Source organism: Cygnus olor, chromosome 9 (assembly GCF_009769625.2).
Source record: "Cygnus olor isolate bCygOlo1 chromosome 9, bCygOlo1.pri.v2, whole genome shotgun sequence".
NCBI classification, from domain to species: Eukaryota; Metazoa; Chordata; class Aves; order Anseriformes; family Anatidae; genus Cygnus; species Cygnus olor.
The window spans coordinates 2,020,272-2,039,425 of NC_049177.1; the positions used below are offsets into that span (position 1 = coordinate 2,020,272).

The following is a 19,154-nucleotide window of genomic DNA, read 5'->3' on the forward strand; positions in this document are numbered from 1 at the left end:
GTTGATCCGGTATTTGGAGGACAGAGGGTTTCCCTGTGCTTTTGTACATGTAGCAGTTGCTACCATTAGCAATGCTTGTACCATTTTCTGCATTTGTTCACAGCAGAAAACAGCACATAGTTAAGCACTGGCCTTTCTGGTCTGTCGAAACAACATGCCACGTCTTCAAAATGGTCTCCCTCCCAATTCAGTGCAACTTAGTGCACTCAGCATCTAGTTTATGCTATTGATTCTTCACTAATGCAAGAACTATCTTCAGTTTAAGAAGCATGCTGTAATTATTAAATTAGAAAGAAAGCAAACCCAGGCACTATTTTTAAGCATAAGAGTCAAGTATTATTTAAGTATTCCAACCTCTGTTCGATGTCCCTTCTGACAATGGACAGAAGTCTTTTGTAACCATGCTCATAATCTCTCATATCTTATTTTTCCTCTATGATTTTCCACATTTTTTTCTTTTCAATTGTTTTTTAATTCCTCTAATCCTCTTTTCTGAATATATAAAAGAACTAAAAATGGCCTCTTTTAACTGCCAGTTGTTTACCTACTTATTTAATGGAGCAGCATAAAACGTAGGGCTTAGCCCACCAGCATTTTACACAAGCAAAGTCCCACTCATTTCTCCCGAAGCTTTGCCTAAACAAAATTGCAGTTCTTTATTTTGACAAAAACAGCTTTGCGTTACTACTTCTGTCCACCAAAACATGCCCAGGTATAATTGTAGAGTGCGTTGAGTAATTCCTTGCTGTAATGTAGTAGGTGAAGCTCAATTTATGAACCAGATTCAGATAGCATAACTCGACTGACACACCGTTTGTATCAGCAAAGAGCAGATGCTTGTAAAGCACCATCACAAGAGCAGTGAGCACTTTCTCAGAACAACAGGAAGAGCTTTTTAATATAATTAGAATCCCAAAGAGACTATAGGAGGCTAAGTCAATTGGGCTCATCAATTTCTCAGTCAAAAGGGCAATTCCTGTTCACTTTACTAAACCACAAAACTCTTGCAGAAGAGAGCAAGGAACTCTGCACACGCAAATGACCAGACTGCCCCCCAAAATTAAAAGGTCTTGTGCTGTAACATGCTGTCATGAGAAAGTCCCGTTTAGAAATTGCAGCAAAGCTTTGTATTTCAGGCGCTGAAATCACAGATGCAGCGTCCAAGCCCGGAGGGGAGCAGGGCTTGTTTTCCCCGCGGGCGACACACTGCTCTGCAGAGAGGTACCGCAGCCTGCCCGGGCACTGCTCGCCCTGCCGACAGCAGAGCTGGCGAACGCTGTGCGGCTGTTGCAACAGGTAGCACCGGCATGTCACGAAGCCATGGGCAGATAAAAAGCAAGTGACGTGCTCTGTAAGGTCAGATTTTCAAGCACTGTCCCAGAGCACTGCGACTGGGAAAAAAGAAAAAAGAACATACAGCCCAAACCTAGATGTCCAGGATCCATTCACCATCAAATCAGAATACGTACAAGTGATAACAGAAGCCACCTAACTCCACAAAAACACAAGTACCTCAGTATGTGTTTTAAATACCAAATTAACTATCCCTTCCATTTTTAGCACTTCTCTCTGGAATTTGAGAATACATCTTAATAGGCCAATTATAAGATTTCCCAGTGATTGATATCATTAATGTTGTTTATGCTGCTGTTGATGATGAACTGAGGCAATGAGCATGTTTTACAGTCATTCAGCAAGTGTATAGACAACCTTATGCAATCCTCTTTTTACTAGTTTATTAAATGTCTATTTCCTTTTCAGAGCAAGTTTAACATCTAATGCCAAGATTTCACCAAGAATTTAAATAGCATAGTAGCTCATTATCACCTTTTTAACTTAAAGTCTAATACAAGACATAGACGTATTACATATCACTAACGTTTCCACACATACACGCACACACACACACTTATCAGCATCCTGTTTGTATCAATTTATTTTCACAAATCCATTTCCTTCTTCCTACCCATACTCTTCACATTTGCAGAAAGCACAACACACAGATAGGCAATGTAAAATATACTTCCTGTAGAAAAGTCTGTAGTCTCCTACGAGAACAGTTTGGCAAAACCACTTCTGTTTAAAAACACAAGGTCCAAAATGAGCCTTTAAAGAGCATTAGTGACCACCACCGAGATTAAAAAGTACTTGAGGTGTTTGCGCTTCTTGTACGCAACACGTCACTTGACCTTTAGCAAACCAGGACTTCTTCGGGAAATTATAAAACTAGCAGTAAAATCTTTTTTTTATTATTATTTTTATTTTTTTTAAATCAAGTTGAACAACAGGACAGAGTCTCTAGGCAAAGCTCCCAGAAAGAGCCAGATCACCATCTGGCTCCATCGTAGAGCAATGACAATTGACAACAAGCGAGTCTCTAACCAGCGCTCTCTGAATTCGAACGCTAGGTTGACTCTGTAAAAGCTCCGTTACAACTATGAACACACAGCCGTATGTTTCTTCCCTCCTCATACATAAATATACCCTCAGACACTTAGAGAAGGGGGGAAAATAAAACATTTTATGTGTTTTTCTATGCTTCCCTGCTATGCCTGTTACCGATGAATGTCAAGAAATACCTCAAATATCTCACTGTATCGTTAGCACTATATAATATATATATTCATAATTTTATTTTAGTTTTCACACATGCTAATGTTTCCAGTATGATAAATGTCCTTTTAAATCCTGCAGTTTTTGTCACACTGTAGATCCACTTCTATTTGACAGTGACTCCTGGACATACACGTCAAGACAAAAATAAATACTGCTGTGATGGCAAACACTTTAAAACTCTTAGGACACTAATACAGTGGCACTTGAAAGACTTTTTAAACACAACAAAAAGGACAATCGTTAAATGGAAACCTGCTCTGACATAGCCATAAAACCTGAACTGCATTTGTGAGATCTGTACTTGTTTTTGCGAGAGCAGCTTCTAATCTTTGAACACGTCAAATGTTACAGTCCAGCCCTCAACCCATACCCTTAAAAAAGTCCTCCTTGCTATTATTAAACAAGCCTCCCCTCTAGCTGTACATATGCAACACTGTAATTCCCAAACAATTGAGGTAATTATAAAAATGAATATCATTTATTGTTTTTTTATTACTATCATGTCTGAACATTTACTTTCATACAAAAGTGTATTTTCAGCATTATGCTTTCCAAGGGCATCCCCTCTGCACCAAGGGAGATATACAAGTATTAGGAATTGTGCAGGAGTTTTTGTAACCATCTTCAAACCCACCAGAACTCCATAAACAAGATTTTGGTACAGAAGCTCGCCTGGTATTTTAGGGAAGGGGAAAGGGACTTTCCACATATTTTCAGTTCCACTTTATTTTTTTTTAATCTCGTCTAACCCAATGCAAGTGAAGAAAAACAAAACACAATCAAACGAACAAAAAAGAAATCATCACATTACTGCATGTTACCCTTCATCAGTCTTTGAAGGAAATCGGGAGCCTGGCTGCTTTTCCCAGCTCCCTCCCTCCCTCAAGCCCGCAGGACCGGCTCCTCTCCCTGGAGGGGCTCAGCCGTCCCCGAGGGTGTCTGGCACTGCCCGGTCACAGCCGCGGCTTCCTGAGCAACGTTCTGCTGAGGTCCTTCACTTCTTCAGGGCTGCCGACCCTCTCGTAGCCCAGCAGGGCCATGGGCTGGTGGCAGTACTCCTCGACTTGCTTGATCTGTTGGTAGCTGAGTGCAGTCCTCCAGGCGCTCAGCGCCTGGGTGGCGTTCCTGGCCGACACCACGAAGGGCTTGGATGAGTAGCCAGGACCACTGGTCATGTTGAGGGTGAACTTCTCCATCTCTGGGCTGACCGCCAGGTTAACGAAGCCGTACACCTGCCGCAGAGTCTTGATGGGCTCAACCACCAGGTCCTCGTAGCGCACGGCCATGTAATTGCCCTGGAGCCAGTCAGGGGGGTGCAGGGCAGTCTGCAGGGTCTTGGCCATGCTGCTGCAGATGACCTCCATGGCGCCCAGGGCGTGGTAGTCTGAGCCGCCCCCCCCCTCCTTCTTTCCACCCAGCTTGTGGCCGGCGTCGAGGAAGGGCATGCGATGGATGCGGGGGTCCCGACTCCTCACCACCTGCAGGCTCTCCCGGATGAGGCCGTGCCGGGATTTGATGCGGGAGCTGGCAACCGCCCGCGGGTCCCGCACCAGGTGGATGACTTTGAGGTCCAGGGTCGGGTCCCGCATAAGCGGGGCGAGGACAGCCAGGTCGAAGACGCGGACACCCTTGATGACCAGCGTGCGGTACTTGTGGCACTCCTCCTGGAAGCGGCTGAGGCGCTGCGGGGGGCACTTCTTGCACACCCGGTCGTCCACCATGCCCACCACCTCCTTGCGGTAGGCCGGGCAGAGGGGTGAGGAGCAGATGACCTTGTTGGTAGCCGCCCCGAAGATGCCCAGCGTGGTGAGGTTCTTCCCGGCGCCCGCCGTGCTGTAGAGCTGGAAGACGGAGAGGTCGCAGCGGTACAGGGAGCTCAGCATGTCGCGGGCCGCCCCTTGCAGCGAGACGGCGTCCCCGGGGTACAGCTTCTGCCAGACGTGCCACACGGGCTCGTAGAGGAAGAAGACCTCGGGGTTCTGGTTGAAGAGCTCCCCGAAGAAGGACGACCCCGAGCGCCAGGTGGTGAACACGTAGACCAGCTGCCGCCGGGCGCCCTGCGGACCGCGGCTCCCCACCGACGGCGCCGGGGGCGGCGGCGGGGGCCGGTGCCGGGGGGCTGCCGGGGGCTCACCGCAGCGCCGCGGCTCCCGCCGCCACTTGTACTCCAGCAGGTTGAGGGCGGCGAGGAGCAGCAGGAGCGCGTAGCCCAGGCACAGCGCCAGCGCCTTCCGCCGGCACACTTTCATGCTGGGCGGCGGCAGCGGGGCCAACTGTTGCTCAGCGCCCCGGCGCCCCGGGCCCCGCGGCGGGCAGCAGGGCGCACCGCCCCCGGCGCCGTCTCCCGGCCGGCCCCCCGCGCCCGGCCCACATGGCGCAGCCGCCGCTGCCGCCGTGACGGCCCCGCCGCTGCCGCCGCCCCCCCCGCCCCGCCGCTGCCCTACTTAGAGGCCGCGCGGCCCCCCGCGCTTCTGCCGCGCCGCCATCGCCGGCGCCGCCGCAGCCCGAGCTCGCCGCGGCCGCCGGAGCAGAGGCGGTGCCGGGCCGGGCTCCGCTGCGCTCCGCCCCGGGGGCGGGGAGAGCCGGCGGGGGCCCCCGCGTCCACAGCGCGCATCGCGCCCCGGCCCCGCCGGGCGGCCGCTGAGGTGCGGCCCGAAATGGCGGCGCCCGCCCCCGGCCCGCCCCGCGCCTCGCCGCGCCCCGCGTTGGCGGCGGCCGGCGCCGCTCGGCCGTGTGGGGGGTAGGAACGGGCGGGGAGCCGGCCCTGGCCTGGGGGGCTCGCCCTGCAGCCCCCTCCCCAGGAGAGGGGGTGCCGCCAGCGCGGCCGAACGGGTAACGGGAGCCAGGAGACACGAGAGGGGAGGATGACACAAAGGGCGTGGTAGCGCTAAGGAAGGTCCCCTGCCCCGTTACCCAAGCTGCAGAAACTCAACCTGCTCTATGTTTCTGCTGGGAACTTCTCTAAAAGCAAAAGAAAAATGATGCTTTTGCAGAGCTGTGACCGAGGGAAGAGTTATCTACCTTCAGTTCTTGAAAAGAGCGGTGACTGCCACCAGTAAGCAGGTCGTGGTGTTGCAAGGGTTTTTAGCCGCCGTTCGATTTCCGCCCTGGCACCTACGAAAGCAGCAGTGGAGGAGCGCTGGGTGCTGAGCACAGGGGAGCTACAGGCCCAGCCCTGCGATAGGGAGCCTGGGTGCCGGCTGAGCTGCAGAGAAAGGCAGCTAGACAGCTTTGGGACAGGGACACGCAAGAGCATGCACAGGGTGCAGCCCAGCTAGAAGGTAGAAGGGAGCTGCTGGAGAGCTCCCCCTGGCTCATGCCTCAACTGATGATGGTGACTGAAGTTAGTTCTGGAACGTGTATTTTCTGTGTAGCAGGAATGCAACAATACAGCACATGCATAGATAAAATGTAAATTCATCTGCCATCTATCTTATCTGGTACCACTCTGTAAACAAGCAAACAACAAAAAAACCTGCAGTAGGGTGAAGGAGCTAAATATACTGTAAGCAATCTTTACATTCCTCATAAAAGGATTTCTCTATTCCTCCCAAATTTTCTGCTGCAATACTAACAGCTAAGCTTCCTCTTAGGAAAATCTTGGGGGCTAGCAGGGCATGTCTAAGGTGAGCAGTTTTAACCCAATAGAGCAGGAGGGCTCTGCTCTCCCCAGCCCACTCCTCCAAAGCACGAGGGCTGATGGGGGCCCCCAGGCAGCACGGGGGGACGGGGGCACCTCCACTCCCTGTGCTCCCCTGAGCTGCAACGATAAAACGCCATGGAACAAAGTGGGAATGGCTCCACAAAGGGCAGCGGCTGCAGTGTTATGATGTGACTGTGACTTATGGTAACTTGTTAACAGCAAAATTTAAAGAAACACTAAATATTGGAGAAAAGTGTATTTCACCAAAAAGCAAGGGGGAAAGGGTTTTATGTTATTATTGTTTGTCTTTTAAACCTACAGCAGTCCAGAGGAAGCATTTAAAGACACATTCTGCAAAAATAAAGTTCATCTACTTCACAAAATAAATACAAAGTTGAAAACCGATGAGCTTATAACGATTGAACTGCAGCTTTGGACACAGTATACAATGAAAAATGATATACCTCTGAAACATCTATGCAGCATAAAACTCCTGCAGCTATTTTATCCTTTGGACCTAATCCTTGAGTTCTTTGCATAAAAAAGGCTTCTATTTATATCCCTTTTATAAAGATAAGAATCTAATATTTCTTTGGTTTTACATACACACTAAAAGATGAAATGACCTTAACCTAGCTAAAGAAAAAATGTTAATTTTAAATTCTGGAACAGTCTGTAACAGCATTAGGCTATGTTAAATCATGAGTAACTACATTGGTAGTGGGACACCATAGCTCATAAAGCAGCATCCCCCACCAGTGTCGTACTGCAGCACTAATGCAATAAAGGGCATAGGCTAGTGGGAGGGGAAAAAAAAACAAACAAAAAACTAATTCATATCAGTAAAATCATTAAAATACCATCAAGTTCACGTTAATCCCTTCTTTCCACTTCACTTGGTTGGAGACAGGTATAAAATTGGGGGGGGGGAGGGATGAACGATGACATGACCTACAACACCATCTCCAGTTCTCGTACAATTTAAAGTTTTGCAAGTAACAAAGATAAGCAAACAAGAACCAGAAGTAGAACATTTGAAATGACAAAAGTAATCAGTAAATCCAAACATTAAAAGCTGTAATTGGATTCTGCACCTTCCCTGCTGTTACACAGCAGTTACATCTCTCTGAATCAGTGAACATATGAGTACTAACAGTAATACTGCTTTCATTATACTACTCTGCCTCGACTTCAGAAAACACGGGTCCAAGCAGCTCTTTAATTCGACCTACGCACTGCAAAATGGAATCTTCTTTTTCAAAACTGGAGATACATATGTATTTATTCTGTGCAGGTGGACTCAAGCACCCATGCAGAACCCAACTGAAATCAATCAGGTTCAGTGCAGCTGCAATATTCGATCCTCCCGGAACAAGTTTCAGACCTGGTAGTCAAGTTATCACTCTAAGCAACTCAGTATCAACGAATATTTAATAAGCCTGTGTGGAAAATATTTACTGTCACCTTCCAATTCACACAAAGTTTTTTTTTTTTTTTTCCCAAAATCATCCACACATCTGATGCAGAGCATTATAAGCGTAGACAAAAAAAAAAAAAAAAAAAAAAAAACACAGATCACTCCCTTTGCAGATCTGTTGCTGAAGATGAGACGCACTGTTTTGGGCCGTGTCTTTGCATCCAAAGAACTCTCCTTAAGGGGATTCTGGGTTCGTTTTGTCTATTTTTTAATTCTGCAGTCTGGGATTTAAATTATTTGCCTGTCTTTGAGAGAAAGAATGCAGGCAGGCAGCAGTCATCATCAAGGGCTGCAACAGGGAGTTTGGGGCTGTGCTGCAGGAGGGCAGATACCAGCTGTTTGGTAAGGCCCTGGCTGTGTAAACCAGAGCAATGGACTGCAACAATGATTTTAATTCCTACAAGAAGCTGAGAAGTTCACTTACACACACCAAGTTTAAAGGATGGACTTGTGGAAGTGTACAGACTGTACCAATGAATCGATCATCTATTGCCAAGTGCTAACAAAATGCATCATCAGACAGCTGGTAGTTACAAACTTTTCTTTTTTGCACTTGAAGAAAAGATACGTACACTAACAGATTAAAAAAAATAAATAAAAATTAAAATTAAAATCAAGGAACGCAATGCAGCAGGTTTTTATAACGAGGCCAGGGACAAGTTCCTCACCAAAGACGACTGATAACTTCTCCCACTTGCAGAGCTAACTCCATGATTTCCCCAGCTGCCCTAAGGCTTTTAAAAAACTATGAAATAGAGCCCTGGTTCAGTGAAATATTTAAGTATTTGCTCAATTTTAATGATGGCTTTTAATGATGGCACTGTAGCCCATCAAAAAGTGAATTAAAATCAGTACTATAGTGAAAGGGTTATTTTAAATCTTTACAAGTAATTTCTAGGGTTAAACTTTGCTTAGTTTCTTAGACCTAGCTCTGCGAGTGGGCAGAGCACGTCTCGGTGTTTCTCAGCCGGTTCAGGCTCTGCATGGCCTCATTTATGGTCTCACCTATATGCAAGACCCATAGAATAAAAACTGATGCAATAAGAGCCACAGTAACTATGTGAAAGAGGAACGTTCCAAGGCAGAACAGAAACAGCCCTTCAAATATTTGTCCAAATATTTCATTATACATTTTCCATCCTCTATTTTAAATCATTTCAGTCTAATTTATGCTCCTTAGTATTCAGTATACTAGATCACTCATGTTAAACAACAGTCTTTTTGTTGATAAGGACAATTCACCTTGTATTAAAAATAAATAGATAAAACAACCTTATTTCTAGGCCAGCTTCTCTTTTTAAGCATTACATCTTGTTTGCTTTGAAGGAGCCAAAACCACATCTTTTCCTGGGCAAGTACACACCCTAATAGGGTGCAGATACACAGTATAATTACAGTGTAGCCCATGGAGATCCACACTACAAAACCCAGTCATTCCTCAGACATAAAGGAGTCAGCTGCACTTACCTCAACCTCTGCAGTGAACAATGCATAGACTGAGGGTTAAGTAACTGCGATCAAAACTCCACAATTCAAGCTACAAGGAAAAAACTTTTTTTTTTTTTTTGCATTTAATGCTTAAATATGTTATGGTACACCTTAATATTTTATACATGGTAATTATATTTCGATTTTTTACATGTAATATTTAGACAACCCAAACCCCGACTAGCTGAGTGATTCCCCCAGAAGCGATATGGCCCCAGCCTGAATTCCCCAAAATCTGCCTACTAACAAACCATCCTTTAACGGATGGGGCTGGCAAAGCACAGTGCTGTGAAAGGTTTGACCCTCACTAGAACACTTCCTGACATGACTTTTTAATGCTTCAAGCCTTTCCCCTGTGTTAGAGGGATGGAGTGGGAACAAGGTGAAGAAGTTGTTCTTCCTGAAAACAAGTTTCAGCAAGGCTTGATCTTTTAAGACAATTTAATTTTGGATGAAAGATGGAAGCTTATGCTGTTATACACCTAGAGTGTGATAAGTTCTGGGTATTAAAACTCATGTATCTAACCTATTCAGAATAAATACAGATGCCAAATTCCTCAAACACCACTCAAAAGTGAGGTTCTTAAAACCAATGGACAATTTCATAGATTGCAATATGAACAAAAATTATGTAAAATTGAGTAGCTGCCCAAACTAGAAGACCCATGAAATTATTTAAGTCTGTATTGTAGCAACACCAATAGAGATGAGTGAGAAAAGACTGCACAGCAGCCTTAAAAATTACAGATGTTTATATTTTTGCACATTTCCTTTTAGTACTGGGTGAAATGTCTAACAGCTTACTGAAAGTCTCATGCAGTAGTAGCAGCTGATTCCCCTTGAAACACAATTATCTCCAATGATGCTAAAATCTTCAGCAGACGTTTGATTAACTGAGGGGTGCAGCAATCTGCCTTCTCGAGTATTTGTTTCTCTTCAGATTTTCCTTCTGAGCAGTGCGTGCAGAACCAGCACTGCAGAAGCAGCTGACATGGACCAAAATTAAAACACGTGTCAGTAGCTGGTCACAGCACCGAAATATGCAGCAAACTGGACAGCCTATCTGTAGCAAGCTGTTCCCTTACCCACATATTTCTCCTTTATGTTTACTTCCAGTTACACAGGTGACATTTTCAATAAAGTTAATTTCAATAAATATTTATAAAGTCCTGTTTGTGCAGCTGAAGGAATTCCAGAATTTTATGACTGTCCTGAGGACATTATGGTGCAGTTAAGTCTCTATTTGACTTTTATTAAAATTAAAATCACTTTCTCAACTGTTGTATAACAGTTTTATGTTCTAAAGGAAATTAAGAGATTCGACTTTTATAACTGCATACCTTAAAACAGGCACTGAACTGTTCCACATCAAAAACTTGCACAACCTTTGGCAGGTCACACCTAAGAGCCACCTTAGCCACACTGCATCAATACACTACTCTCTGCTGCACCCATTTCAGGGTATTCTTAATCCCCCTATGACCAAAAACAGCGTTAATGGTTAATTAACATCTTAGCACCCTCCACCCCCAAGGTTTGCATTGAACAGGAACCCCTACACCTCTTAAGGGGGTCAAGTGCACCTCTGGTCAGCAGCCGCAGACCAAGGGGCCGTCCCCAGGCCATGCAGAGCTTCCACAATTCCTTGCTGACAAGCCCTTGAAGGGTACAAATCTGGTCTGTATTTAGACGAACAGCTACAGGAAGTTTTCCAGTCCACGCAAAAGCAAGAATAGAGCAAACAGTTCAAGGGGTATCACAACGTACCACATTTCTTGACTGTGAGTCAAGAAACTAAGTGAAAATCTAAGATTGTATGAATCTCCCAATTACGAACAATCTCTCCTAAACAATTGCTCTGGACTTGAACAACATCAAGAGTTCATATTCCAGCCTCTCATCACCTGGGGACACAAGGCATTCTTCCTCTTTTTGGTCTTTCACATCTTGCAGGAACTCAATTGCCTTGGAGGCATTTGCTCCCCAGACTGACTGATGGGCTCCAACTTCATGGGCAAAGAGAGGAGACAGAGCAAGGCGCAGCCAATGCAGCAGCTCATGGCTGCTAAGAGATGGCACCGTTCTGCGATTCCTTCCTCCCATACACCTCATCACACAAACCTGTCCACCCCTGTGCTCAGCTTACCTTTCCACAAGGAGAGTCAGCCTCCTGAAGCAATAAAGCTATATTTTGCTTGTTTTGCCAGGCTACCCTTTTCCAGGTTTAGCAAGCTCACACAGGTCTCAGTGGTCAAACAAGCATGAGAGGTGGTGGCAGGAAGGTGAGAGGAGTACGGGACCAGGAGTGGGAGCGAGCAGGCTGCAGAGTGCAGCATCGATTCAACCCATCTTATCCAAACAAATGCTCCAAAAGAAAACACTGTGGACGAAGTTGCATGTTAGCAAGTGAACCACTACCAAAAACAAGCACCATCCTGCTCGTTGGCTGCCCCCGTTTCCTGCAGTGAGGCAAATTAACTGAAAAAAGTCAACCAAGCTAAAACCAACGCACAAAAAATCTTTTTCTCTTACTGAACTGAACCAGCTACTTAGAGGACATAAAAATCACCAGAAAGGACAGATAAGTGACAGAACAGGTGGCACTGAAAGGCAGGAACAGGACCTGCACCACGCAGCAGCAAAAAGCTGCGCCCCTGGCTCAACCATAACACACAGACTCACACCACAGCCCTACGTGGGCTCCCTTGAAGCTCCTGCAAGCAGTTTCAGGTGTTGAAAAGCTGCTCATCATCTCAGTACCTACGTAGCAGTTGCAAGTGAGAGGTTTTCTTTGTTCAAGAGGACTATACAAGCAACTCCATGGTGAACAGCCCATGCCTCGTCAAGGAGTTTCTAAGAAACAACAAGGTCACTGGTAACAGCAGGAGGAGAGCAGCAGTGATTACAGCTTGGCAACACAGGCAGAATCAAAGTCAACCACCAGAAGAGCTGGCAAAGCCAGGACACTGTTCTCAGCAGAACATGCATGAACATCATCACACTTCACCAGGTTTAAAAAGAAAACCATTTCTGGATATTGGCAAACTGACAGTTTTATTGTCACCGTGTCATTTGGAAAATTTTCTGCGTAGAATACAAAACGAAAAAAGACAAAAAGGTTAACGTGAAACTATCATTTCCTCTAAATAACCACAAACAGAAAACTTTCCAGCTTATGACAGAGTTACACAGTAAAACAACCCTGCTCAAGATTAGACATCAGAAAAGTAACAAATGGAACAAGCTTACCCATGAAAACTGACTGTGCTGACAGAAGCAGGTTGAAGAAAAAATTGTATGCAATTCTTTAAGATTTCTGCATCCGACACAGAAAAAATACACGTGGACAAAATTAAATTAACATTTCAGTTATGATTCTTACAAGAGCGACTTAAATACCGAGCAACAGAAGTTAGAGCAGCAGCATGAACTGGTGGTATACTGAAAGTCTGGCAATATCTCATGCAGTAATGAGAACAAAAAGAAGTTTCCAAGTATTACTATGAAATATTTTAATGAAATACACATCTAGGAACTTAACAGCCTTATTCAAGAGAGTTCACTCTATTTCCAGGGTTTGACTGCTAGTATCAGATTTATAACTTCACAAATCTCACATTACTAAACAGAGGATCTTAAAAGAACTAAACTACAAAATTTGCATGTATATTACTCCACTGCTGCTGTCTTCAGCTGTACAGAATTCACTTGTCTTGTTGGACCTTCATAACTACCCCAAAAATCTAAATTGTTTTCAGTAAAGAAGTACATGGAAAGTAGACTAAGCTTTACTTGGAAGGCAGTGATTCGAATGTCCTTCAAAAACTTTTACCTTAACGTACTCATATATGAGTTCTTATGGAAGTATTCAGCACAGACTCAAAATACTTGAGGAAGTCTCTCCCCAAATTCTTCAAGTAGCTCTATTAAAGTACAAGCAAGCAATCTAAACAGACACAAAATTCAGACCTTACTCCATCTGCAGAAATACAACAAAGAATGCTTCAAATTTTTGTTACAAGCATTAATTCCAACAAAGGACTGTAAACGTGTGTGGATGGAAAAAAAGATTGCCTAAAGTGATCAAAGACGCTCAAAATGAATCTGCCATTTTTGGCTGATCTTGTTTTTCATCACAAGATTTCTTTCACAGACACGGTTAAGAGACATGAATATTTTCTCTTTTTAATATGCCAAGAACATGCCTTAAACAACGGTTGACCCTTAAGTCCTCCGAAAGGTGGATTTTCCATTTTAGTACTGCATAACCTAGATGTCTCAAGCATTATTTGTGCCAGAGTGGACCACCAATGCAGTTGTTATGGCATTAGCTTTAAAATCTGTCTCGGAAATACGTTAAATAAAAACCAGTACACATTTTGAAGTTATCCCAACGTTGGGGTCTTGAGTCAACTACCAGCACATGTTTTTAAGGCAATAAAAGTCTTCATGGAAATCTAGCATTTTTTTAAAAAACATGATGAAAAAACATTAGAATATATGCACACCAATATGTATCCTCAAAAACTAAGACTTGAGGGGGGAGCATTTTGAGGGTTTCGTTTGTCTCAAAGAAACCTATCCGGGTCAAGTTGGGGCTTCTTCAAATTATACAGCTTTTTTTTTTTTTTGCTGTTATTGTTTTAATAAGTATCATCTAGGACAATAGCAGCATAACCTCGAGAATTGTCTGTACAAAATTAAACTAGGTCCACTCAAGACACACTATCGAAGTAACAAATATAAAGTTCATATAGAGTAACTCTGCATTCAAAGAAACAATGAATACAGTACTTCAGCACTTTTAAAGGGCTCACTAGTGCAGAAGTTGATTTATAAATGCAGAAAGCAGCATTACATTCGGTATCACTGGGACTGATGCACTAGTGAAATCTTTGGATGGTTACAACTCTAAACATATGCTCTGTAAAACAAGATTTGTTATCCATGGTCATAAATGCTTTATCTTCACACTTCTAAACATGCAAGGAGAAGGCAGAACTTTTGCACAGTGCCCAGTGCCTAAGTACGAGCCTGACATTGACGTTCAGAAACCAACTCTTCCTCAAATAGCATTACAAAAGGTATACACAGCTGGTGTGCAGAGGAGTCAAAGGAAGTCACAGGGTTTAAAAAGACAGTTAAGTTATAAACACTTCTGTAATACCGATAAGGAAAACATTTGAATTGTCCGGAGTTTCTATGCAACCAAGTAGTTTTCCTCCCGTGAGATGGGGTCCGTTTCCAAAGTGTGAGTGCAATTCTTAGAGACTCACAGAAGTCAGGACTGGTTCAGGAAAAAAAAAATTGGACAAACATGTAACTCTGCATCTAGGTTTTTACATAAATACCAGAATGTGCTGTAATACTCAATGCCATACAGAGCAACAGGGAGTCTTCACCAAAATCTATGAGCATGACAAGCCCTAGTATTTTACTACGAATATCTAACGTATACTCAATTTCTCATGTGAACCCCTTTCCCAAGCTACGACCCCATGTGAAGATGAGCCTTACCAGCTGGTTTTTGAGGCTGCAGGAGAATTACTCAGCCACACTAGAACTCAGATGGAGCCAGCTACGTTAGTGTCTCAGCTTCGGACAAAGCTAATTGCTGCAGCATGAATATTTACCTCTGGTATCATCCATAAGGCAGGGCAGAAGCAGAAAGCAGAAGCCCCTTATCCATTCATCTCTCCTCTCCCTTCCAAAGCAAAGGGTTGGATGCTCACTGACTATGGAGTATTAAAGGATAGTGGGCTCTCCTCCTAAAGAATCACAAAAAAAAAACACACTGGAAAACACTGGATCACACCCCCTTCAGGTTACAGTTTTTTTCACAAGGATTCAGCTCAGTCTCACTTGCTGAATCCCGGGATGAAAATTATGCCTACCCTATGTTAAGTAGACGATTTTTCACCACTTGACCCTAAAATGCTACAGAGATTAGTCAGTCAAACCCCAGTCACACAGTAATGTACATAGTGACTACACCTTGTCACTTTACCAAAAAAAATCATAGGCAGCCTAATTTTCAGTCTTTAGTACTAATTTGCAGTCTTACAAAAAAAAAGTTACCAAAATGCTGTTTCCCATATCCTTTTCTTTGCAGAAACACCAAATTATGAACAAAAGCTATTTATAAAAGCAGGGAAGAAAATGCAGAGTAGATAGAAGCAAAGGATGCTCTTTTCAACAGGAGGGGGAAAAACAAAACAAAAACAACCACCATGCATCCAGTTATGTACACGGGTTCTTAATTGCTCTTAAAATTCTATTAGTAACAAAACTGCTCATCTAAAGCCAGGGATATGAAGCAAAGAGTAAGAGGTAGGAGACTGCTTATATAGACGGTGTTTAGACAATAAAGATACTGACAAAAGTTACTATAAAACTACTACAAAGCAAATACTACTACAAATGGGTGCGCTCCTTCAGCTCTGTAGCTACTTGGCTTGAACCTTTTATAATCACTGATTAAAATTTTGTAAAAGCTGAAATCAAAATTAATTATTGAAAAGCATGGCTAACCCATATGCTAAATGATTGCCTACCCTGAGGATTTTTAAGCTCGTAAATGAAGTACACAACTGATTCTGAAGATATAATATTCCTATGGCAAACTATCCTCACTTTACTCATAACAGCACCATTTATCATTCCTCTATTTACAAGCAGCTCCAAGACAAAAAATAATAGTTTTAAAGAAGTTAAGCAGATCTGAAGTAAACATCTTCGTATCCTCAAATGATTTTAGTACCTACTTTTTGCTCTAGAAAACTTCATCTAGTCTGTGCCAGGTCTGAGTAGAACGCATTTAAGAAAAAATTAACTTAGACAGTTTCTAATAGTTTAGCTGCCAAAGTCTGTACATCCAAAACACCTTGTGTTACAGGGAGAAAGAAAAATATAAAAAATAAACTCTGCATATTTCTAAAACAAATTCTTTATAATGTAATATAAACAGATAGAAGGTGTATTCTTTTCTCATTATTTAGGCATCTATTCAATACTCATTCTAAGACAGTCTTTACAGTACACATGTAGTCTCCATATTTTCAGCATTCCAGGTCATCTCTCAATTCTCATTAGCAAAGTCCTCAGTAATTCTTCACTTAGTTCTTACATTTACAACAATTTATACAACCTTATAACAAAGTCCCCCATCAGGAAGAAACTGGAGAAAATATATACTCTTTTTAAATTAAATATGCATGTTTTTCAAAAGACATTTTAGATCCTGCTTCTGAAAGGGTTGCTTCTAAGGCTATAAACATATACAACAAAAGGTTTTCCCCATCACATTTACAAAATTCTAACAAATGTATAACCTCTAAATACACAAATACGAAAGCAGGCCATCATCCAGCAGACCATGCCTGTAGTAAGCACAGCTTTTTGCTTTCAGAAACAGCTCACGGGAGGCCAGATCCCTTTTAATTTTATGTTTTTATTACAATCTGCCCATACCTCCAAGTATAAACATCGAACCCTCCCATTTCTCATCCCTCCCCCCACCCTACCCACAGAAAGGTTGCATGATAGAGACCAAGGTGAAGCGATTTAAAGCCACATCAATGCCTAAACACAAAACAGGTTTGAAGGGAAAGTCTAACATTAAAAAAAAAGTTTAACAGCCTCTCAATTCCAAAATATTAATAAATAAAATATGTAATTAAAAAAATCAGCTTTTTTCCCTCTATTTGGAAGAATTTCCACAACAGAGGAATAAATTCAATAAAACAGTGTAAAAGTCCTTTCGGAGTAAAAATCATTTTTGAAAACAGTAACGTACTGTAGGTTGCAATTACTGTACTTATACTTGAGGAAGAAGTCAGAGCCCCATACTTGCTGTCCTTGTTATCCCCTGTGAATGCCACAAATATGGCTTGTTGTTGATACATCATGTATAGGTATGTATCAACACGTATGTATACACGTACACACAATTGCATCTCTGCAGAGGCCCCGCTTTTTAGAAAGAAAAAAGAACAAAAACCACGATTCAAGTTTCACATGTATTCCTTGCAATTAAAAGGCAAAATACCAAGCAAAGATTTACTTGTGAAGCTCATAATCTTAGGGACCAGGCTGCTCAACTGTTCTTACAGCAAAGTATCATGGTAGGAAAGAAAACCCATCCACGGGATTCAAAAGGTGTTTTTACCTGAATAGTCAAACTAGACATAACATGAATAGAGCTACTACTATACTGAAGATCTAAGCAACATAGTATGTCTGAAATACACAGTACTTCCAAACAAACTATGAATTCCTTTATGAGTCCGTATCACCAGTGGGGCAAGAAAACAACATCTTAATTTTCTGTTCAGATTTTATTTGAAATCTAATTCAAATTGTCAAAGCTACAAAAAGGGGGAACATTTGAGTTATTTCTGCTATGTCACAACATTCTAAAACAAAATATCACTACTGCCAGCAGATCAGTTACACATGTATCTGATGAAACTTCTAAACACAAAAATGTTTCATTTGGGAAACAGCCACAATGAAGGTATTTTGTACAATATAAAACAATGACAGGTCTACAGATGCAGATACTCATGAGTATACACGTGCATTCACAAAAAAAATCAGGAATGCTTTTTTTTTTTTTTTAAACAGACTGTTCAGGCACAAAAACAAAACCGCATTTCCAGTAAGTGACAGCATCATAAAAAATATTAACATTGTCAGTGTTTGCTTTTCTTTGACTTCTTGTGAGATCTGTGAGGAGAACGGGACTGAGACCTGGATTTTTTCCCTGACTTTTTAGGGGATCTAGATCGTGATCGTCTTGATCTTTTCGGTGTCCTGGAGCCAGATGGCGACCTGCAAAAAAAAATTATTTTTTAAGTCAAATGCTAATTGATAATATCAACTTTTTCTACAGTTATTTGACCTTTGTTTTTTGAAATAATCTAGGTAGATTTTTTTTCCATTTTGAAGGGAAGTAACAATTATCTTGGGTTTTAGAAAAAGGCAATTTTTGCATTATAAGGTTTTAAACATATTTTGACTTAACTGCACTGCTTGAAGCTAAAGGAAAAATGGCACCAACTTGTGTCCTTCTGAAACCAAGATAAGGAGTTTACCAACTTCTACATATGCCTCAGCCACTTTGGCTCTACTGTTTATAGCAGCCTATATCCACATAGAAGACAACAGAATTATCTTGAATTGTTATGCTTCCAATTCTTGTTCAGCTTGTAACGTAACCTCAGAGAAAGAAAATGGACACTCATCTTACCCACACCTAGATAATGGATCTCAATCTGAATTGAATCTTAACTCTAACAAAAATGCCTTTCTAATTCTAGTTGAATTCCTATCTTGTAACACAAGAATCTGACTACTGTAAATATGTACTGTGAGTTTTTCCCTCAACAGCATCACAGGAATTTCCTCAGCACGTCTGTGCAGTAAGATATTCTAGACCTCTTAAAGAAGTGGAAACTGAACTAAGACAGAAACAACAATCAAAATATTTAAAACAACAAAAGCATCAATACAGTAATAAAAATCTCATACCCGCCTTAACAATAGCTAAAGGTTTGTATTTGTGTCAGTTTGGAAATTAGGTAGTATTTATTCCTATAAAAAAACCCTATAACCAGTATCTAATCTAGATTTTATTCATGGAAAAAAATGTCAGAGAAGCTTCATAAATGAAAATCAGTGAAAGCATGCTCACTGTAATTCTAGAAGTTCTGTGGGCTACAGATTTGTCCTTTGAAAATAAAAAGCTCATAAAAGAGCAGGTAAACAAGAACACAGAAGTGAACAGTCTTGAGCTACCAAGGTAGAAGAACATACACATTTCAGATACCAAGCATCCGAAGATGTTAATCAGGAACAGACAGTATAGTCCACTTCGAGAGAAAACACTTGTGTATTCAATGTGCTCTGCTAAAAATCCCCAGAACTACG

The 19,154-nt window shown here is 42.4% G+C and overlaps 2 protein-coding genes across 6 annotated transcripts in view; both read right to left on the reverse strand.

Annotated features, from left to right (window-relative positions):
• Nucleotides 1–3,088: 3,088 nt before the first annotated feature.
• On the reverse strand, nucleotides 3,089–11,327 carry CHST2 (carbohydrate sulfotransferase 2). Its single transcript, XM_040567300.1, is given in 4 exon segments — nucleotides 3,089–5,048; nucleotides 5,050–5,517; nucleotides 9,204–9,211; nucleotides 11,129–11,327. Coding segments are annotated over 4 exon segments (2,154 nt in total). The 3' UTR covers nucleotides 3,089–3,569.
• A 6,223-nt stretch (nucleotides 11,328–17,550) lies between these two features.
• The window catches only part of LOC121074477 (U2 snRNP associated SURP domain containing), a 44,289-nt gene continuing 42,685 nt past the window's right edge, over nucleotides 17,551–19,154 (reverse strand). For all 5 annotated transcript variants that reach the window (XM_040566560.1, XM_040566559.1, XM_040566557.1 and 2 more), the window contains one exon: nucleotides 17,551–18,056. In XM_040566560.1, the coding sequence (XP_040422494.1) occupies nucleotides 17,918–18,056 (139 nt within the window). In that variant the 3' untranslated portion in view covers nucleotides 17,551–17,917. The remainder of the gene's footprint in view (nucleotides 18,057–19,154) is intronic.